The 22,828-nt window shown below is 43.7% G+C and overlaps 1 protein-coding gene across 1 annotated transcript; it reads right to left on the reverse strand.

The window, feature by feature from the left end:
• Positions 1-1,781: 1,781 nt before the first annotated feature.
• Positions 1,782-14,737, reverse strand: Il2ra (interleukin 2 receptor subunit alpha). Its single transcript, XM_059262425.1, has 7 exons — positions 14,563-14,737; positions 12,582-12,692; positions 9,710-9,925; positions 7,798-7,875; positions 7,018-7,089; positions 5,652-5,718; positions 1,782-1,806 (listed from the first exon to the last, which is right to left on the reverse strand). The coding sequence occupies exons 1-7, from the start codon at positions 14,735-14,737 to the stop codon at positions 1,782-1,784; spliced, it is 744 nt and encodes a 247-aa protein (XP_059118408.1).
• Positions 14,738-22,828: the final 8,091 nt, after the last annotated feature.

Raw genomic sequence — 22,828 nt, forward strand, 5'->3', positions numbered from 1 at the left:
CACCAGGCTTACATGTGGTAAACAGATATACATTACAATTTTAACTTTATGCATGTAAGATTGTTTTTATGGCGAGGGTGGGGGTTGAGGCAGGGTTTTGCTATGTTGGTCAAGCTGACTTCACACTTGCTGTGATCCTCCTGCCTCAGTCTTCTGAGTGCTGGGCTTACAAGTCTGTATCACTAACCACAGCTCTTTAGAAAGATTTTAACATTTTTTTCTTTTCTAAAATTAGTGATTTGAGATTCTACTTAACCTTTCTTTTCCCTAAAAAGGTATCTTTTGGAAAAGGGGGGAAGACTATAGATAGAAAAAGTCTGGTTTACACTTGGTCACATGAAAGACCAAAAAAGGCTCTGTCTGACCTTTGATTTTCCATAACATTTTCCAGCCAGAAATGAAAACTGATAGTTTAAGCTTCTTGTGAATCCCCCAAAGCACTGTTAAATTTGAACATCTGACTCAACTCATTTGAGAGGAAATCTTATGCAAGAGATTGAACAAGAATGCTCTCGAGGGCGTGGGAACCAGAACCTAGTTGCTTTTGGTAGCAGTAGAAGGTTCGAGCACACAGGGATAGCCCGGTGGTTCACAAAGTGTGCTCTAGAGATCAGTATTAAGGCATTACCCAGGAACTTGTGAGAATTCCAAAGTCCACATTTACTGACTCAGAGACTGGGCTAGCCCCACAGTCTGTTTCCCAAGGCTTCCTGGTAACCCTGGATTGGGAGATTTTTGGAGGGGAATTATTTGAGGATGGCTGGAATATCCAGTCTATAGTTAATCTTTAGTATAATCACCTCCTCTGCTTCGTTTCCTCCCTTCACAAACATTGAAAGTATTCCTTTCTTTTCAGTGTTTTCATGATCTGTACCAGGTACATGTCTGTACTTTGTGTGTCCACTTGTAAGCATCAATAGTGCAGGCCAAATTTAGAGTACAATTAATAGCAGTCCCAAAGGAACCAGCTCTTGGAGTGGCCTATTAGTAAAGCATTTGGTAAGTATACTTCATGTCCTGGGACCTAGCCTTCTGCTCCTGACATTGATCCTAGACACAGGCTTCCAAACATTGAAGCTCCACAGTTCCCCACAACTTGGCCCCTTTGGTTTGATGTTATTCAAAAACTGTTCTGCCACAGTTTCTGCTCTTTAGAAATTCAAAAGTGAAGCTTCAGCAGAAAGGGGGTTCCCTTCTAGGATTGAGACAAGAACATATGGAGTCCTAGTCACCAGCCCAGAGTTTTAAAGGCTGATCAGTAAATGATGAAATCAGAAGAACCAGTTAGGCAAGCAGAGGTTGATAAAGGAGCCATTTGGATGAGTTTGTGAGAGCAGAAAGGGGATGCAAGGGAGGAGGAGGAAGGAGGATGGAGGAGGACGGAGGAGGACTGAGGAGTATTTACATTAGTGCTAGGCTTTCCAAACTGGGAAGTTACAGTGAAGTCACCTAAAGCTACTTTTTCTATATTATATATGGCATGAAAAGTATCCATGCACCCTAGCTTCCATCAACAAATATACACAAAACCAAAACACACAGAGTGCTGTTGGGCCCTCTCTCCCATTAAAGACTTTAGAAATGGTTAGTTAGATCCCATTCTTCAGTGGCAAAGTCCAGGTTAGTGATGGACATGCTGTTATGTCCTGTGACTTCAGAACTTTCCAGAACCCAAGGGATCAACAGGAGACACCTGTTGAGTGAGTGTTTGTCTTCTTTGATTTTGCTTGAGCTTCATGATTCCCATCAGCTTCTCTTGGCCTCTGACTGCTCCGAGTTTTCTAGATGCTTCTTCTACTCTTCTTCCTGGAAGATTAACTCAGTCACAGCCACACGTGTCATAGTACAACATGGTCCCCACCCAAACACATGTGAACTGAACCGTCCATTTTAACGCTGAGATTCTAAGTTTGAATTCTACCTCAGAATCTTGCTACCTTCCTACCTGATGAAACCTAGCTGCAAGGCTTCCCCATCCCTCCAGAGGCCAAAACTGACTGTCCACTTAGTCTCTTCTGTGCATTGATAACACAACTCACTGTTTTGAGAAAGAATCCAAAGAAGCCCTCCCATATCCCAGCTAACTCCAGGCTGGACGGTACAGATACAGAGACTGAGTGGGTCTGTGGAGGTGGATGTCCTAATGGCTTGTGCTTGGTGGCTAACCTCCAAGGCACATATTAGCTGAGACCCTCACTTTACATTTCACCATAGGATCTGGTGGTTACAGGCTGTCCCTCTCTTGGAAACCCAGGGCCCCTCTCTGACTCACTTCTCATCCTTACTCCCTACTTTTACCCAGCTGACCAATCATACTAATTTGGTCAACTCTTCTCTGTACTGCTTGATTCTTTTCTTCCTTTTCAGTCAGATCCACAGACCCACCCAAGTGCAGTCATCAACTTCTATGTAGATTTATTCCATCGTAATGTAATCAAACTGCCACCTCATGTAAACCTCGCCTCTACATGGCATTCAGACCACTCAGAAGCCCAGGGTTACTGTTTCTCTCCTAAGTGAGGTGTTCTGAGGTGTGGTCACCATCAGTAGGAAGTTCCAGCTCCTTAGTATGGCTTCATCTTCCATGACAATATTTCTGTCCATCTGTGCAGTGTGGTATCACTGTGGCCACGGTCCCCATTTGTTTTAAACCCCATCATCCAGGACTGCCTTCTCCCAAACCTTACCACTCTATTTCACACTTCCATACCCACCCCAGCCGCTTCTTCCAGAAGCTATTTCCTGCCTTCCTTTACCTGACATTTCAGAGGCCATCAGCTCAGTAAGCCATCTTTGAATCCCATGTGGGATTAAACACCTTTTCTGTTTACATATCTCCATCTTCGACTTTTAACAAATCTTCCTACCTCCTTCCTTCCCTCCCTATCTCCCTTTCTGCTTTTTCTTCAGTACTAGGGATTGAACCCAGGGCTAGGAAAGTGTTCTACTATATCCCTAGCACCACAAAAAAAATTTTCTGCAATGATGGGAATCCTTTGTACTTTTGTTGTCTATTAAACAGACATATGTTGGTAGTGAAAACTTGAAATATGGTTAATTCAACTAAAGAACTTGTGTGCGTGTGTGTGTGTGTGTGTGTGTGTGTGTGTGTGTGTTGCATGTGGAGGCCAGAGGACAATTTTGGGTGTCATTCCCCAGGAGTCATCTACTCTGATATTTTTGAGACAGGGTCTCTCATTGCACACTCCTGGCTCCTAGTAATTGTTCCTAAACAACCAGAACACCTCGGGCAAAGATCAGATTTCTCAGTAATTCAGAGGTGGGATTTCTAATTGGCCACAAGAGGGCACCATTAGGTGAAATTAGCCTATAGAAAGCAGAAATCTTGTTTTTGTTACAAAAAAATTATCTTATTTTTAATTGTGTCCATATGGGGGTGCAGATGTGAGTCAGAGTCAGGGTCTTGTTGTGTAGCCCCAGGCTGGACTCCTCGGTGCTGGGATTTCAGGTATGTTCCACAATTACTCCTCCCCACAGAGGTATGGTTTTTGTTTTTGGGTTTTGTTTGTTTGTTTGTTTTTATCAAGTTCTTTGATCATAGGGGTCATATTGAAATTATATTGCAGTCTCCCTAATGACTGTCGTACTGGGAAGTCTTGGGAACTCCTGTGGTTTTAGACACTTCCTTACTTCCCATTATAAACTGTGCTATTAAGGTTCACAAGGAGCCTATCCTCTTGAGTTTGGGTCTTCAAGCTACCAAAGAAAAGGCTATTGCCAGGTAGATGCTCACCCTAAGCAGGGAGATAGTCTAACAGTACTGAGCCCCCTAAACTGTCAGGCATATGATATTATGCTTCATCCCAGAACCCTAAGAGAACACCTTAAGGAAATGGATAGATTGCCAGGGCTATGAATAATTCCTAGTGCAACAACCATTGGGGGTCTCCTCATTTGGGCTGCAAGGATTTCTACTTCTTGATTCACCTGAGGAAAATTAGGAGCAGGCCAGATGAACAACATAAGAATGGAAGGAATTGGATTCCCACCCACCCACCTTATGGCTATGTTATTAAGGATTTAAGAATATCCGGGTTGGCCAGAACCTGCTTTGGCAGGAGGGGGATGCCCTTCACATCTGGGACTGTGATGGTTAGTTTTAATTGTCAATTTAACACAACCTAAAATTACCAGAAGGGAATTGCTCAAAGAGGGGTTACCTAGATCAAGTTCCCTGTGGGCATGTCTGCAGGGGATTGTCTTCATTACGTTAATTGATGTGGAAAGGCCCAGCCTAAATCCATGGGGTTAGGTTCCTACTGTATAAAAAAGAGAAAGTGAGCTGGGCCTAAGTGTGCACGCATTAACTTATTGCTCTCTGCTTTTGATTGTGGGTGTGATATGACTAACTGCTTCAGGTTCCTTAGCTCCCACACAGTGGTGGACTGCAACTCGGAACTGTGAGTCAAATAAACCCTTACTCCCTTGAGCTCCTTTTGTCTGGGTATTTTTTTTAGAAGTTTTTTTTGGTTTTTCGAGACAGGGTTTCTCTGTGTAGCTTTGCGCCTTTCCTGGAACTCACTTGGTAGCCCAGGCTGGCCTCGAACTCACAGAGATCCGCCTGGCTCTGCCTCCCGAGTGCTGGGATTAAAGGCGTGCGCCACCACCGCCCGGCTTTTGTCTGGGTATTTTATCCTACCCACAGGAAATGAAACCAGGACAGGGACAGGATAGCTTATCCAGCTGACTCTACTGAGGATGGACTGGCTTTTCTCAAGATGGTTTTACATTCTTACTTTTTTTTAAAAAAAAATATTTCGTTAGTTTTTTGATATAAGATCTCATGTAGCCCAGGACTGATGCCTTGATTTCCCTGCTTCCGCCTCCTGAGTGCTAGGATTGTAGGTGTATGCCACTATTCTTGGTTTCTTAGGATGCTGAGCTCAAGCCTGGGCTTTGTGAACATCCTTAGGTACTCACTCTACCAACTGAGCTACATCCCTAGGCACTTTATTTATTCATTCATTTCTTTTGAGATATGTCTCACTATGTACCTGAGGCTGACATGTTATTTTCTATGCAGCCCAGACTGTCCTCAAACTCAAACTCATGACCTTCCTGCCTCCAAGTCTTAAGTGTAGGGATTAAAGGTATGTGCCAGCATGCTAAGTCCTCTCCCTGCTCCCTCTTTCTCTCTCCCTCCCTCCCCTGCCCTGTGCAAGTATGTATGTGTGTGTGTGTGTGTGTGTGTGTGTGTGTGTGTGTGTGTGTGCAGGGGGAGTAAATGTGTATGTGGAGGCCAGAGGTCAACCTTGGGTATTGTTCCTTAGACCATTCACATTATTTTTTTTTCAAACAGTGTCTGTCTCTTAATGAACCTGGAGTTCACCAGTTTCACTAGGCTGGGCGGCCAGAGAGTCTGAGGGCTCCACTTCTGCCTGCCTCCTCGGCACTGGAATTACAGGTGAGTGCCCTCATGTCCAGCTTCTGTGTGATTTTGTTTATTTTTTTGTTTTACAGAGCTTTGGGCACTGGAACTGAAGTGCTCACGCTTGCGCGGTAAGCACCGGACTGAGGGCGGGATCTCCGCAGCAGCCTGTCAGTTAAGTCCAGGCTCTGGGCAATGTTCATGATTGCCAGGCCAGGGACCAGACAGTGGGGGTACTTAGCCCTTATAGTGTCGGACTCACCATCTGCGCTGCCAGGTGAGCCCACTCAGAAGAAGGATGCTGATGATCAGGAAGGCGCAGCTGGCCACTGTGAAAAGAGGGGGGGGGGGTCAGGTTGAGCACGGGGGCCATGCTTTGCGGGGAGGGGGCCAAAGGAGCTGGATCCCTATGGCAGGCCAGAAAATTCCCTAGGTGAGCGTGGAGCTCCTGCACAGCTGGGGCCTACAGCTTCGTCTTTGCACAGAAAGGGGCTGGCACTTGCCCTCTGGAATGGAGTGCAGCTGAAACTTAAGGAAGGCTCAGAGCGCAGGGCCTCACCAGTAGCTTCTTCCATGAAAGAAATGTTGAAACAAGATGAGAAATCCTAAACACACTGATACTTCCTGGAGGTGCTTCACTCCCCAAATGCTGACTTGTGAAGGTTCCAGAATCCACCGGTGCCCCCCCCTCCCCCCAGTAGTCCAGGCCAGTATAGCTTTGAAGCCTGTTTTTAACCCCTACCGGGAACAACTGAGGTGTTTATGGACATTTTTTTTTCTCTCCCTGGATCCTGGCTTTGTCCCTCACTAAAGTTTGGGGGGCACTGTTCTTGAAGATGTATGTGGGAGGAACTGGTTTGGGGCGCTTTAAGGTTTAAGTCTTGTTAGTTAGGCCCTTGGTTTGTATTGATTGTCAGGACCTAGAGTCACTTTAGAGACAAAACTCTGGGCATGTCTGTGCGAGATTATCTAGACTAGGTTAACTGAGGTGGGGAGACCACTCTAAAAGTGGGCAGTGCCGTTCCGTGGGCTGGGGTACTAGGCTCTACGCAAAGGGGGAAAAGTGGACTGAGCAAAGCATTCCTCTCTCTCTCTCTCTCTCTCTCTCTCTCTCTCTCTCTCTCTCTCTCTTTCCTTTTTTATTTTTTGAGACAGGGTCTCATTGTGTAGTTCTGACTGTTCTGGAACTTACTATGTAGAGCAGGCCGGCCTCAAACTTGCAGAGATCTGCCTGCCTCAGCTTTCCAAGTGCTGGGATTAAAGGCGTTCACCACTATAGCCAGCCTTTCTCTGTTTCTTAACTGTAGATGCAATGTGACCAGCTTGCTCCCTCTCCTTTGCCGTGCATCCCCATGGTGAGGGACTGGATCCTGGAACTGGGAGTCAGAACAAACCCTTCTTTCCCCCATTTTGTATCATCAGACATTTGATCAAAGCAGTTCGAAAGGTAGCTAATCCAACTCCCAGCATACCACAGCTGATCCACAGGGTTTTGAGCAATGTTCAAACCTATAGTCATCTTTTCCCCTTATAAACATTAGTGAAAGGAGGGATCATTTCAACCAGTCAGACTGCCTATGTCTTGGCATGCTGCCCAATTTGTCCGTAAAGGAAACTGCCTGACCCACCTGCTGTCTGATACCCCGTTGTGAATATGAATGTCTCCATAGTTGTAGGGGCTTCTGTCAGCAGTTGGAAGTCTGTGGGAAAGAGAGACAAACAAACACTCAGTTTATAGCAAGCATAGGACTGCACGAGGCTGGAAGAGGAGGGACTTCTCAGTGAATTCATCACTTGGTTGGGGAAAGGGATATGAGGGGCCTGGTGAGCAGGATCTGTCTGGAAACCTCAACCTCAGTCTTGTGATTTCTCCTTCTGATGCTTCCTTTAGATTGTTGGTGTATGTAGAGAGGGTATCCACATTTATGTGTATGTGTGTTCATGTGTGTGTGCAAGCGCCCATGCACATGTACCTATGGAGGCCAGAGGTCAACGTCAGATATCATCCTTAACTGATCACCTTATTTTTTGAGACAGGGTCTCTTACTGAACCTGAAGCTCATTGGTTCCGCTAAACTAGATGATGGCCAGCAAGCCCCAAAGATCCTCTGTCTCTGCCTCCCCAGTGCTGAGATTATAGCCAAATACTGCCATATTTGAGCATAGTTTCTGGGGGATCAAACTCAGGTCCTTATGCTTTGCATGACAAACACCTTACCAACTGAGCCATCTTCCCAGCCTGCTTTGGGTTGATTGTGTTGCTATGGCCATGTTCTTGCTTTGGAGGAGAGGAGGGCAGCTAGGGCCAGCTTCCCCTCCTCATCTTATTCATTGCTGGAGAAGCTTGCATAGCACTGTCTGCCCTTGCTTGATGGCCAAATGTCTGTTCTCAGAAGCTCTCTCCATACCTGTGGTGGTGATGGGGCAGGAAGTCTCACTCTCACTCTCAGGAAAAGGATCTCTGCTTCCTTGAGATTCTTCACCGGCTACAGAAGAGAAAAACCAATGAATTTGGAACCCAGGATGGATATATGAGACTCTAATGCCTCCCTCCACCTGCCATCTGCTGCTGGCTCCAGATACACCTGCTATAAGGGATGACACCTTGTTTGGGCATGTCTCAGGGACCCAGTTCCACACCAGGGGCACCAGAAGCAGCTAGAGGGCCATGGTAGACATATAAGGGGGAATTCTAACCCCGACAGTGACTGTCTATGGAACCATGAGCAAGACTTTCTCTCCAGGCTTCCTACTCAGCCCTGGATTCCACCCTTGACTTGGAAATGAGTCAAAATCACACATATTCCGCAACCACCACCAAATTTAGCTTTTACAGTCCCTTTGTGATCAGTGACTCAGTGTTGTAGTGCGTAGCTGTTTTGTCTATGACCTTGAAGCACCACCCCTAGAGAGGTAGCAGGTAATTGTCCTACCTACCTATGACCTTGAAGTACCTGCCCCTGGGGCGTGGCTCAGGGCTACCCTTAAGACCTGAGAGGCACATATTCCACTTCCTCTTCTCTCCCTCATGGGCTTGGATGCTGAGACAGACCAAGTGGAAGAACAGTGTGGGACTGTACCTCGGCCTTCTAGGACCCTACGATAAGTCTCTCGTGCTGTAGAGAGTTTTCCTCCCTAATAAATTCCTTTACCTCTAAGCAGACTCCATGGATTTCTCATAATAGAGTGTGCTGGCTAGTTTTATGTCAACTTCGCATAGGCTAGACTCATTGGAGAAGAGGGAGCTTCAGTTGAGAAAATGCTGCCATAAGATTGGGCTATAGGCAAGCCTGTAGATCATTTTCTTAAATAATGATTGATGGGGGAGAGCCCAGCCCATCACTGGTGATGCCACCTCTGGACTGGTGGTCCTTCTATAAGAAAGCAGGCTGAGCAAGCCACTAAGCAGCATTCTCCCACAGTCTCTGTATCAGTTCCTGCCTCCAGGTTCCTGCCCTGATTTGAGTTCCTGTTCTGACTTCCTTCAGTGATGAACAGTGATGTGTGGAAGTATAAGTCAAATAAACCCTTTCTTCCCCAAGTTGCTTTTGGTCACAGCATTTTATCACAGACACCTAGGGACTTGCCATTCCATCTCCTACAAAGAAAACTATTGGCATGCCCTGGCCACGAGGGTGACTCATTGGAAGTGAGTGATGAGAAAGACATAGCATCCCGAGAAGACCCTGGAGGAAGTCACAGAATGTGACAAATGGTAGTAGATGAATGGTAAAGAAACTAGGAAAATTCATGAATGAATGTGAGTACCTTGATTATGGAAGTAGTAAGATTTCAAACAAATATAGCAGAAGATCTCAACACAGGCAGGTTGTATGTGAGCATGAGTGTGTATGTGAACATACATGCTAAAGCAAACCATTTCTCACATATATTTTTTAATCAAAGATCAGGGAGGACCTTTGCAGGGAGTGTAATGACAATGGAGCACTGTACAATGACACACCTACATTAAATACAAGTGAAAGGAAGAAGCATGCGGGCGCAAGGCTGGACTTGTCCTCGTGGTCTTGGTAGTTGGGCAGAAACTGTGGAAGTTCAGGATCAGCTAGACACAGGATAGCAGTATTACAATGAGAAAGCACCCTGTGTGCTGCATTGGAACACTAGACAGATTTTGTCTGCCTCTAACTACCTATGTGTGGAGCAGAGATGAGGGGACCTCAGTGTTGGTCTGTTCTGTTTTAAAAGATGAGACCTAGAGGGTCAAGTGGCTTTCCCAAGGTCCCATGACAGAGAGGAGTCTCACTTTGGTCCAGATGGAGAAAAAAATGGGATGTGCACAAGAAAGGAATAACCTACCTGGAAACTGATGGTGTTCTCTTTCATGTACACATGTGAGCTGGGGCTGAGTCCATCCCTTCTTCCCACAGATCGTTTTGCAGATGCTTGTGGCGGGACCTCTCTGTAGGGCCTTGTATCCTTGAATACACTCATAGTGAACTCTCTGTCCTACCACGAAATGATAGATTCTCTTGCTATCTTCGTGTTCCCATGGAGGGGGCTCCCCGCAGTGACCTGGAAGAGGAAAATGATTCTGAAGGCAAGTTTGGGAAGGTGTAATGAGTGCCTCTAGGTTGCTTCTTGCACCCAGAGTGACTCTGGTCGCTAGAAACTGGACCTTGGTTCTTATTCTTTTGTTTCACTCTCTCACTGAACCTGCAACTCTTGAGAGCATCCAGGGGGCAGGAATGCAGGCATTGTAGGAAGGCATGGAACCCAGTGTTGTGCAACTATTTCCTGTGCATTGAATTATTCCCTCTTGGAGGGATGCTCCTTAGGACTCAGAAAAATAAACAAAACACACAGGTCTCAGGAAGTTCCTGAAACTCACCAACCTCCCATGCAAAGTTACATAAGCAATAACAATGACTGAGGGGACTCTCAATTGTTGGAACTCTCTCCCGGTCCTGCAGGAATCTCCAGGATGTAACTTTCATGGGTTGTCATCCATACTGGCATGGGTTTTTGGTGATGCAACTATGTTTGCATCATCCATGCTCCCAAGAGTAAGCCCAATAAATTGATTGGTTTATTTCATGACACTTGGATAGAAAAGTTTCTTTGGTTTGTTGTCAGTGCTCTGACAACATCTGGTGAACAGATGCTTGTATAACATGAGTCTCCCCAGGAAAAGTCACACAGTACCCTGTCACTCCTTCAAGGGTCAGACAGTTGATTAGGTGAGAAAGACATAGGTGGACAGAAAGTGGGTATTGCAGGTGAAGAGTGGATGCTTGCCAGGGGTGCAAGGGAATGGGCTCTTCATTTGATTGATGCTGCAAAGACCCTGAGGGTTTTTGAGAAGTAGACAGGTGTAAGAGGGGGCTCTGTTGAGGGGCAACAACAGGACAGAGAACTCTATGTTTCCACAGAATAAGTGAAGAGGCAGAAATTTGAGTGGCAGTTGGTAATCATTCTCAGACTTTGCTGAGCTGACCAAGGATAAGGCTTATGTCTGGAGAAGGGAAGACACAGAGAAAATCTCAGAGAAATGAATCATGATCTTAATTAAACCACATCTGAAGCGAAGCTTGACCCACATTGGCCCTGTCAGGCCTCCTAAAGATGCCCTGTGCCCAGCAACTTTATACTCACTGGACTGACCTAGGGTTGGCTGAACTTTGGCCCCTGAGATCATGGCCTGTTCTAATTTAATCTGGAACTTCCTACCCACTGCCCTCTGTCTGATCAGATAGAACTATACAGACTGTCTAACTCTGGATCATGATATTACTCATAGGTTTGGAACTCGCCAGATGTTCAAAACAATCTCCAACAGAAACACATACAAGCCCTCCAACCCAGTAGGAAGCTGAGTGTTCCTAACAATATTGTACTTTGCATAACAGAACTGGAACTATGTTTTAGTCTCAGAACAATATATTATTTTAAGGTCAGGAAACCTCATAACTGACAGAACCTGTTTGAATTTTATTTGTTTCTTTAAAATGGAAACACAAAACTGTGACAATTTATGAAACATCCCTCAGCTAGAAACAGCTGGTTCTCTCTCTCTCTTTGTAGTTTGGAGGTGAGGAGGGTATCATACAGTTCAGGTTGGCTTTGAACTTCTGATCTTCCTGCTTCTGGTCCCCAAATGCTAGGATAACAGGCATGTACACTAATGTCCAGTTCAGCTGACTGTCTCTTGAGTGAGAACAAACGTTGACCTTCCAATAACTGTAGAGGTTGGCACTGGTTAGCAGGAAAGCAGAGTAAACATCAAAGGTATTTAGAAACAGAACTTTAGGATGGAGCTGGACGAGGAAAGGGACTAAAAACATCAAATCGCAATAGTGCTTCTTGATTGTCACCTGCCCCCCATTATTGGATGCCATGAGTAGTTTTTAAATAGTTAAAAAAAAACCTTTCATTAGAAAGATCCCTTATCTAATCTAGGAGACTTGAGGTCTTACTTTAACCCTGTGATGTGACTTTAGCTAAACTGCTTAACTTCCCTGTGTCTCAGGTGATTCACTTGGTTGTGGGGTCCAAATGAGATTATACATGATATAAGAACGTTCTTTGTAAGGTTATAGCTTTATCATAAGACTGTGGGGGCTTCATATGGCCAACCGGTCCCTGCTACTCTCAAGTAACCCTAGCAGACTCTGTTCCTGACATCGTGGCTTAAGTTGGGTATTATTATTTCATTTGGGAAAGGTAAGGGCAGACATAGTGCCCACTCACCCACACCTCGTTAACTAGTCAATAATTGTCTGTGGCTTCCATTTTATAACCCTGTTCTATAAGAAGCCAATTGCTATCAATAGTTTTGCTTGACGTTAATTGTCTTGCACTTACGAGAAAATAGGAGGAATTCTTAAGGGCAGGGATCATTGCTTATTCAACGTGTTACTTCTGTGGGCATTTGTCTGGCTCACAGTTTTTCCCAACACATGCTTCTGAACTGAATTGAACTGCAGTTGAATTTTATACTCCCAAGCCATAGTCTGTTCCCTTCAGAAAGAGAGTTTGAAATGCTGAGCAGTGAGCCTGCCAACATTAGGCAATATTGTCATCTGCATGGTGTTCTGAGAGAAGGAATAAGAGCTGCTCCTGCCTGTGGAGAACAGGACTGATCTCTCTCCTTTGGCTCCTCCTTTCTGTGTAACAAAAGGTCAGCTCCCAGGAGCCAGCTAGAGGAAGGTTGTTGAGAGGCATATCTTACCTGGGAGGTTCCCTTGGTGCACAGACGGTGTTGATTTCTGCATTTTTGTGGTTGGTTGCTCTTTCTGGTCTTCAGGTTTAGGTGTAACTTGCTTTCTTGAGTTGCTATGGGCTAGAGAATATGGGAGGAATGAGGCAAATAAGTTTGCAAAATGCTCAGAATAGAAAAAAGCTGTTTGTGCATCCATTCACCCCAGGACGTCTCTCTGGCGTCCAGGAATGAATAGCTGAGTGCTGGGTTTGCAAAGCTGAACAAACAAGTCCTCCCTTGGATAGGGCCTGCACACCTCGCCTTAGCACTGACCTCTCATACGCACATTCACATTCATGTGCATTTTGACAATACATGCAACACATTCCTAGAAGAAATGCAAGATTCTCCTACTGGAAAAATCCTTGTGTACACATGACTGGAACATAATCAAAATGGGTCTCTGCTTGTTATCAGTGCTGCTGGCGTGGCATACAGTAGGTGGAGTGGTCTAACTCCACAACCCAAACTAATTCCTTCACTCCCCTGCAGTGGTTCAAAGCTATTCAAATGGGAGAAATGTGCTTTTAAGACAATGGTAAGAAAACGCCAGCTATGAAGAGAAGTTGCAGATGAGCACCTCAGTGAGGAGGCATCAGAACTCCATCTTAGGACAAGGGGAGATCTTCCGGAAAGTGAGTTAACCAGGCACTTCAATAGAGCAGCCATCTTTAAACTCTGCCCTCCACACATGGTTTGGCTCACTGACTCACTCCATCCTTAGGGTTAAGAAATAAAGATGAGCCGGGTGGTGGTGGCACATGCCTTTAATCCCTTTGGGAGGCAGAGGCAGGCGGATCTCTGTGAGTTCAAGGCCAGCCTAGGCTACAGAGTGAGTTCCAGGAAAGGCTCCAAAGCTAAACAGAGAAACCCTGTCTATAAATTAATATATAAATAAATAAAGATAAATGACATAAAAGATCAATTATGGGACCCACCTAGGTGTCCAACACCAGAGGAATAATTAAAGCAAATGTGGCATATATGGAATTTTTCTTTAATACATGCCTATATGCATACATAACCACATACACACACATTACAGTCAGGGTCTCACTACGCAGTCCCGATTGGCCTGGAGCTCACTATATATAGACCAGGCTGGCTTCAAACTCACAGGGACCCACCTGCTTCTGACTCTGAGTGCTGGGATTAAAGGCATGCACCACCACTCTCAGCTCAGCTGCATGATGGGAAGTTTCCAGCCATAAAGAGGAAACGGGGTGCAACTAGAGATAACAAACTTAGGCAAATTAAGCCAGCCTCAGAAAGAGAAATATCTTGTTTTCTTTCATTTGTAGTTACTAGGTTTGCTATAGGTACCTAAAATTAAGTATGTCTACACGACCTGAAAGTACAAGAAAATTGTCCAAGGAAACCGAAAGTGTCTGATGGGAGGGGTACAGAAGAGAGAGTGGGGGTATCAGGTGGGGGCAGAGTATAGTCATTCCACAGTGTGCACCTATATGAAGATATTCTTATGTAATACTGTGCTATGTGCAATGGATATATGCAATGAAAATGTTTTAGATATATAATATACCATATATAAATTTTATATTTTTATAAATACATATAATATATTTTATATTATATATATTGTATAAAACTAACACTTTTCTAGTCTCACCGCCCCCAGAATGGGGAAGAAACTGAATGCAGAGACAGGCTGTGTGAAGGAGCATTCTGAACTCAAGGTAAAAAAGGATAGAGACCAACAACAAAGTCAGGGACTCAATCAGATTGACCCGGGCTTAGCAAGCCTAGCCCTCAGAATGAGTAGACACTCCTGAAATAATGTTAAGTGAGTGGCTGTCACAGAAGCCTCTAAAACCAGTTACTCACAGATTTGTCTACCATTATGTCATGTTGGTCTGAGTTAATGGCACCTTGACTCTGTCTCCTGCTATCCCTGGTTCCTTTCCCATTGAGGTTACAAAGGGACACTTACAGTTGCTTGTACATTGACAGCTGCTGCTCCAGGAGTTCTCTGAACAAGCCATGTAGACCAACTCCTTTGTTCTTCGGAAACCTCTCTTGCATTCACAGTTGAGGATGGTGCCATTCTTGTAGGCGAGGGCTTTGAATGTGGCATTGGCGACCTCTGGTGGGTTATGCCCACACATTTCTGCAAAGACAAGAAGAATGTTAGTGGAGCAAGCCCTAGTGAGACGTGAGTTTGATCTTGCAGGGGCTTGCTCATGTATTTCTTCCTTCTATTTAAAGGATTGGTATGCACGCCACTTTCTCAGGAGAGGAACCGAGGCTCACACAGTGGTTCCTGTCCTGGCTGGTTTTTATGTCAACTTGACACAGGATAGAGTCATTTGAGAGGAGGGAACCCCAACTGAGAAAATGCCTCCATAAGATCCGGCTAAGATCAGAGCATGTACAGGCCTATAGGGCATTTTCTTAATGGGTGATTGATAAGGGAGGGCACAGTCCATTGTGGGTGATGCCTCCCTGGGCTGGTGGTCCCGGGTGCTATAAGTAAGCAGGCTGAGCGAGCCAGGAGGAGCAGAGCAAGCCAGTGAGCAGCACTCCTTCATGGTCTCTGCATCAGCTCCTGTCTCCAGAATCCTGTCTGAGTTCCTGCCCTGACTTCCTTCAGTGATGAAGTGTAAGTGTAAGCCAAATAAACCCTTTCCTCCCCAAATTGCTTTCAGTCACAGTGTTTCATCACAGCAATAGTAACCCTAACTAAGACAGTTCCTTAGAAGTCTTTGTATCAGAGAAGCTTCTACTTGCAGTGGGTGTTGGTCACTGCCCAGATGTATAAATGATCTATGTGCTGAGAATAAAAGACTGTTGAATGCTCAGCTCCTAAATGTGACATCTGCATCACTCCCTCCAAGGCTTGGGAACGTTGCAGAAAAGTGGAAGGGAACAAAGTAAAAGTGAGAGGAAAGGGTGGAGTAGGTAGAACATAGTTTCCCGAGTATGACTTGGGTGTGCACTCTTGAACTCCCAGCAACTCTAATTACCTGCACCAGATTGTGTCTGTCAACATTTCATCATAAAAAGGGGAGGGGCTCATGGAATTCTACCCTTTTCCAATGATTTATAGGCAGTTAACAGTTGCTGGGTAGGGGGATATCATGAGGTGTGGGAGCCCACAGAGGCTATCTAGTGAGACCTTACTCAAGGTCAGAGAATCTGAGCTTGCTTTACCCAGCAGGGCTGCATAAGGGGATGATTTGGCCACAGGCGTGTTTACCAGGTGTTTGGAAGGGTCTACACTTGGCTGTTCGATGTGCTTTGATCTTGCAAGGGGGAGGTCTTTTGCCTCTTCCCTTGGCATATTATAAAAAGCCCCTTTGAACAAACCTCTAGGTAGCTGGGTATTAACCCAGGGACCTCCTGAAGCAATCCTGTGTCTCTGTATTTCTCCTCATCGTCTAGGTCTATCTTTCTACCTAATATTTCCTCATTTCTCTTTCCTTCACACAAGAACCCCACGTAAGGTGGGAGCAGGTTGGAGCTGGACTCCCACAGACTTCCACAGTGAGGCCCCGCCACAGAAGATATATAGGCAATTGATGATTGCTGATACAGGGAGAGACATTTTCCTGAGTGATATAGCCACTGATACATTGCTTATTTTCCTATAAATAACCTTGTAACCATTTTCCTATAAGTAGCTCTAATTAAATTCATTGGTTCACCACAAAGATAGAGAAGAACACAGAAGAGCAGCTAGCTGGGAAGAGGCAGAGGATCAGTGGAAGTGGGACCACAGAGAGTGGTGGGTATGTATGTGAACATGATAGCATACATTATATACATGTGTGGAAATGTTATAATGAAACCCATTATATATGTTTAATATATGCTAATAAAAATAAAAAGATAACTATTTGTGTCAGAGATGCTGTAGCACTGTTCAATCAAGTTCTTCTGCAGAATAAAATACACACCATAGAAGGAAGAAGTAGAAGTAAGTAGAGTTCTATTCTGAAGGTACTGCATGCCTAGCAAACACAGAAGAGAGGGTGGGCCACAGGAAGTCAAAGCTCCGGAGACAGACCTAGTGTCCCAGCACAAACACCAGAGACAGTGCTTCCACGTGTAATATGTTTTGAGACAGGGTCTTCTCGTGTAGCCCAAACTGGCCTCAAGTTCATTATGTAGCTGAGGATGACCTTGAACTCCTATCATCCTGCTTCCACTCCCAAGTGCTGGGATTATAGGTGCACACCACCACAGCTAGCTCTCAACACTCAACTCTTGAGGAGGAAATGTGGTTTTGATCTAAGAAAATCATTCCATTGCAACACGTTCTTCCACTTGAAGAGATTTGGTGACTAGGACAGCACAAGGAATGGGGTAACAGTAAGGAGAGGAAATGTGGGGAAAGCAGGAGACTGTTGTAGGGGCGAGCCACTCCATCTGGGGGGAGCACACTGAGGCTGATCCCAACACTTGCTGTATATACCAGACTGTTGTTTATCGTGACAGTTGGTTCAAGGTGTCAATTTGAATGCTTTTATGGGTGCCTAGAGAATTCAAAGCGTAGTTCTGGGTGTATCCATAAGAATATTACCAGAGAAGATTGACTGTGGGTCAGCAAAGTAATAGAGAAAAGACCACCCTCTGTGAGAGCACCCACTATTCAGCCAGTCAGGCAGGGATGTGGCTGGGACAGGAAGTAGAAGGCAATGAAGTGTGTTCTCTCTATCACCCTCCCCTCCTGGTCTCCTTTTCCCTCTCCCTCTTCTCTACTCCCTCCTCTCCCTCTCCTCTCTTTGTGGTGGTTTGAGTGAGAATGGCCCCCATAGGTTCATATATTTGAATGCTTGGTCCCATTTGGTGGAACTGTTTGGGAAGGATGAAACATGGGATGGGTGGCAGCTTGGTGGTAAGCACCTTTACAGGCTGAGCCATCTTGCAGGCCCATTTCTGAAATCCTGAGACAGACATTTACTTACAGATCCAAGATGCTCCCTACTCCAAGAAAAGCAGATCAGCGTGCATCCATTGTGAAGCCACCAAAAACCTAATGTCTTAAAGCAGCTAGAGGAAAAAGTTACACATATAAGTGGAAAAAGGATGGATGATGGCCGACTTTGCCACAGAAACAAAGGGAGCCAGAAAATAACGGGTTATCAAAGCCAGCCTTCAAACAGACAGTCTTATCAGCTCATATTCCTGATTAGACATGACACCCTTGAAAAGTGAAGGTGGGATTAGCACATTTTCAGGTAAAAGAAAGTTTACAGAATCCTACGAGCACACTTGCATTGCATATTAAAGTGAAAAAAAAAAGCTAAAGACAAAACTTTGAGCTGTAGGGAAATTACACTAGTCAGAAATAGAAATCTACTGGGAATAATGAAGGATATGAGTAACTAAATATGCATGTGAAAATACCATCTTTTTCCTTGAAAGAATTGCCTTACAAATATGATATTGTGTGGTAGGTCTTTATTTATTTTAATTACATCTGTTGGGGGTTGTGGAGCACTCATGAGTGCAATATCCCTAGAGACCAGAAGAGGGTAACAGATATCTAGAGTCACAGGTGATTGTGAGTGGCATAATGGGGTGCCAGGAACTGAACTCAGATCTTCTGGAAGAGCAGTATACATTCTTAATCACTGTGGCAACTTGCTAGTCCCTGCATGGTAGATCTTACCACCTATGTAAATGTAAATCATGACAAGTGTAGAAAGAAGATTGAGGGTAATGGACCTTTAGATTTTTAAGTTAGTATGTCCGAAATGGTACAATATTAACTAAACAGAGCATGGAAAATTAAGAATGCATGGTGACTACCCTAGGAAAGGGACCAAATAATTAAACACTACAGGGAGCATATATAAAAAGATAATAGACTAAATTAAACAGAATATTCCAATGTGTATTAAATATGTATTTGAGTAGCTAAGATGAAGAATAAAGAAACAAGAATGCAGTTGGGGAGACTAGGAAAGAGCAAGAAGGCAGATGTGAAGGTCAAACTGTTATCAGCTATTAAACATAAATAACAAGTTTCTAAAATAGGAACTTTCAGACTACGACAAACAGCAGTGCCCAACTATATGCCATCCATCCAAGAACAGTCTTAAATATAAAACCCACAAGGAACTGGGAGTAAAAGAATAAAAACATGTACACAGAGATTAGTATAATAAAGCTGATGTGGCTATGTTACTACCAGAAAGTAGTCCCATGAGAAAGGGCATGATTCACAGCTGAAATGCCTCTTCCCATGAAAGTACTAAGGATTCTACACAATGGCATTTGAGTCATCAGGCATGGTGATCTCAAACCACTTGCCATCTGTGTATACTGAATCAAGTAGACAAAATCTATAATCAATTAAATTTACACATCAAAATCATAAAATATTCATGAAAAAATTTCACCCAAACCTCCAAGGAGACCAGACTTAGAAACTGTAACATTGCTGAGATAAATTTCAAGAGAAGTAAATAGAGAAAGATACAATGTTTATAAATTGGAAGACTGCCTATTATCCCCAATTCGGTTTTTTGAGGCAGGGTTTCTCTGTGTAGTCCTGGCTGTCCTGGAACCTGTAGACCAGGCTGACCTCGAACTTAGATCCACCTGCCTCTGTCTCCCGAGTGCTGAATTAAAGGTATGCACCACCACTGCCTGGCTTAGAATACTGTTGCTGGAGAATTTCTCTCCAGCTCCCGCCATCAAGTCCCGCCAGTCCCAGAGCCCACTTATAAAATAAACATATAAACTCTTACATTATTTAAACTGCTTGGCCATTAGCTCAGGCCTGTCACTGTCTAGCTCTTACTCTTATATTTAGCCCATTTCTATTAATCTTTACTTTGCCACATGGCTCATGGCTTACTGGTACCTTACATCTTCCTTGTCCTGATGGCAGCTGGCAGTGTCTCTCTCTCAGCCTTCCACTTCCCAGAATTCTTTTCCTTGTCCCGCCTATACTTCCTGCCTAGCCAATGGCCAATCAGTGATTTATTTACTGACCAATCAGCAACACACTTGACATACAGACCATCCCACAGCATTTCCCCTTTTCTTTTCTTAAAAAGGAAGGTTTTAACTTTAACATAGTATAATTACATATAACAAAACAATTATCAAGCAAGAATTACAGTTACAATATTAAAGAAGAGATCCTATTTATCTTATATTTGTAAGTTTAAGGTTTTATATCTAACTTATCTTTTATTATAACTAAGGAAAATTGTAAGTATCTAGTCTTTAACCACATCAAAGACCTCAGAAGGATATACTACTACCTGAGAAATGGAGAAGGATATAAGCAACTTTTAGGAGTCTTGTAGGGTAGACAGAGACAGCTGGCAGCCTGGACAGTCATTCAAAGTTCTCTTGTAAAGTTGGGGCATCTGTCTTCAGCCCACAGGCCTAGAGTCTCTTATTCACTTTTCTCTGTGTCCTGTAGAATGTCTGGCAGTTTTCTCTGCAAAGCAGGAACCTGAAGGACCATTTTGTCAAGCAAAGTTCAGTGGTCACCTTTGTATGGGTCCTGCATGTCCAGTTGATCAGGCAGTCCAGGCAAGAACAGTTTCTTGCCCAAATGGCTATTTTTGTCAAGGTGAAGATAAACTCCGTATGGAGTGTCTTCGATGCCCATCCTCCTCTCTGAAGTAAATCGGTGCTGTCAGGAGCAGACATGTCTCACTGTCCAGAAAGTCTAAATTTTTAAAACATTTTAAATGCCATATTCTGTAGGTCTTTGAAGTGTTTGAAGACTACCTATCTATCTGAAATATAACTATGTATACCTAGAAGACTTAACTAACATGGCTACAAATATGATTATCATAGATGACTAACTATTAATCTATTTTTTAATTATCCATTACAATTTTAAATGAGTTACATAAACATAATACCTCAAACAAGAATAGAAATATATATACAGTATAACAAAATTAAGTTTAAATTTGTATCAATAAACTAAAATCTGTAGCAATGTAAAACATTTTAAACAAGTTGTTACTCTTTAAAAGTAGGTTCATTAATCTACCCTTTTATCTTATCATATCTAAACTATCCCCTTTTTTTCTTTAGAAAGAGATTGTATTTATAATCAACCTGATTTAAATAAAAATATTGTTTTTTCTCTGTCCCACATCAGAGGGCTCTTCTGATTTGGGACATAAGAATCTCTTAACCATTTTTTTTTTTTTTTGAGCAATATGTCTGGGTTTAGAGGGGGAGTGAGCCAATTCCATCTCTAAAGCCAGTTTGGTATATTTGGGAATTTGGGCGTAGCTTCTCTTACTACTTCCTGCTGGAGGGGGGCGCTGTATCTTCTGGAGACAGAAAGAAAATTTTAGGATCATGGAGTAGTCCGTGAGGCTGTATATCTGAGCCAGTTGACTTGAAACCATTCTGGATGTTGAATCATCTGGGCCATGGTGTCATTGGAGACCTTTTAGGGGGTCTTGGCTGGTCAAACCTGATGTATCTTAATCTGGAACAAATCCATAGTCTCTGGCTTTCTGTGGAAACAAGAGCAGAGACTCTTTTTCAAAGCAACATATCCTTATATCCAAATTTTGAAGTCAAGGTACCTTTAAAATATACATTTTGGCATAACTCAACAGCTTTTACAATCAAATGTTTTTTTGCAGTTACGAATATCAAAGAGAACATAATCCAGATTCTCTGTGTGGTAGTCATCTTTACGTGGCTTATTTTTTTATATTAGCTTGAGCCTATTCCTTTTAAACTGTAGCCTTCTAAGCCTGAAACGGTGTAGTGGCTGCTGGCTCCGCCCACTTCAGCTTCCCAACATGGCGGCGGTCCGCTTTCCGCCAGCTCTGGGAGCCATAACTATCAGAAATAGTGGGTCTACATTTTTACCAAAGTAGCGTGTAGCCCAGAAACCTCTTTTTTTGTTTTGTACTAGCAAAGGCTAAATTCACCACACAGTTTAATGTGCTACTTGTAGAGACCTCATTCCCACCATATTGCAGATCGAGAGCGCATGCTAGGAACCTGCCAGTAGCTCAAACCGGCAGCTGCCGCTTATTTGAGAGAGACAATTAGGAAGCTGTTTTTAGGTCCGTTTTTGAATCTTTTTTCTAAGTTTTTAGGTGGAAACTCTTGCCCCACGTTGGGCGCCATTTGTTGCTGGAGAATTTCTCTCCAGCTCCCGCCATCAAGTCCCGCCAGTCCCAGAGCCCACTTATAAAATAAACACACAAACTCTTACATTATTTAAACTGCTTGGCCATTAGCTCAGGCCTGTCACTGTCTAGCTCTTACTCTTATATTTAGCCCATTTCTATTAATCTTTACTTTGCCACATGGCTCATGGCTTACTGGTACCTTACATCTTCCTTGTCCTGATGGCAGCTGGCAGTGTCTCTCTCTCAGCCTTCCACTTCCCAGAATTCTTTTCCTTGTCCCGCCTATACTTCCTGCCTAGCCAATGGCCAATCAGTGATTTATTTACTGACCAATCAGCAACACACTTGACATACAGACCATCCCACAGCAGAATACTGATTTTTAAAGACCCATGTCAGTCTACCTTCAGTTCAGTGTAATTACAATCAAAACATTCAACGGACTTTTTAGTAAAATTAGCAAGTTGTTATTCAAATTTCCTTGCAAGTGTCTAGGATAATGCTAAAATGGAGTGTATGTTTGGAGACTCAGACCATCAATGAACTAGTTGTAAAGACAGCAAGCTATTAAGACAAGAATGAGTACCACAACAGAACAGAAGTTCTGGAAACTCATGCACATTTAATTGCCCCCCCATCCCCAATTTGCCAAAGCAATTCCATGAAGAAAAGAAAATACTCTTGAGTCCTGTGGATAAATGTGTAGAGGGAAAAGGGCTTCCTTCCACAGATAAAAATTTATTTTTTCTTATGTATAAAGAACTGTATACTAGCTTTATACATCACACATGCAACCATAAAATTAAAGCAGTAATACTTCTAAAAGGAAATAAAGGCAAATAGCTTCAGAAGTTGGGCGTAGGTACAGATTTCTGAGGACACAACTTGTGCTAATATAAAAGAAAAATAGGGCTGGGAAGATGGCTCAGTGGTTAAGAATGCTTGCTGCACTTGCAGAGCACCTATGTTCTGTTCCCAGCCCCTGAATCAAACAGCTTACAACCACCTAGAACTCCCACTCCAGAGAATCTGACCCCACCCTCCCACCCCAACACACAGATTAAAAATATTAAAAGAAAAGAATACAAAATGCCTTTGGCTAATCCAAAGACC

This window comes from Peromyscus eremicus, chromosome 5, assembly GCF_949786415.1.
Source record: "Peromyscus eremicus chromosome 5, PerEre_H2_v1, whole genome shotgun sequence".
In the NCBI taxonomy this organism is placed as follows: Eukaryota; Metazoa; Chordata; class Mammalia; order Rodentia; family Cricetidae; genus Peromyscus; species Peromyscus eremicus.

Bases quoted from the DNA above. Each gene is read 5' to 3' on its own strand.
- Il2ra (XM_059262425.1), bottom strand. From the start codon at position 14,737: ATGTGTGGGCATAACCCACCAGAGGTCGCCAATGCCACATTCAAAGCC. The intron at 12,693-14,562 runs GTAAGTGTCCCT...CATATTCTCTAG, and splicing joins CTGTCAATGTACAAGCAACT to CCCATAGCAACTCAAGAAAG. The intron at 9,926-12,581 runs GTAAGATATGCC...TTCCTCTTCCAG, and splicing joins GCACCAAGGGAACCTCCCAG to GTCACTGCGGGGAGCCCCCT.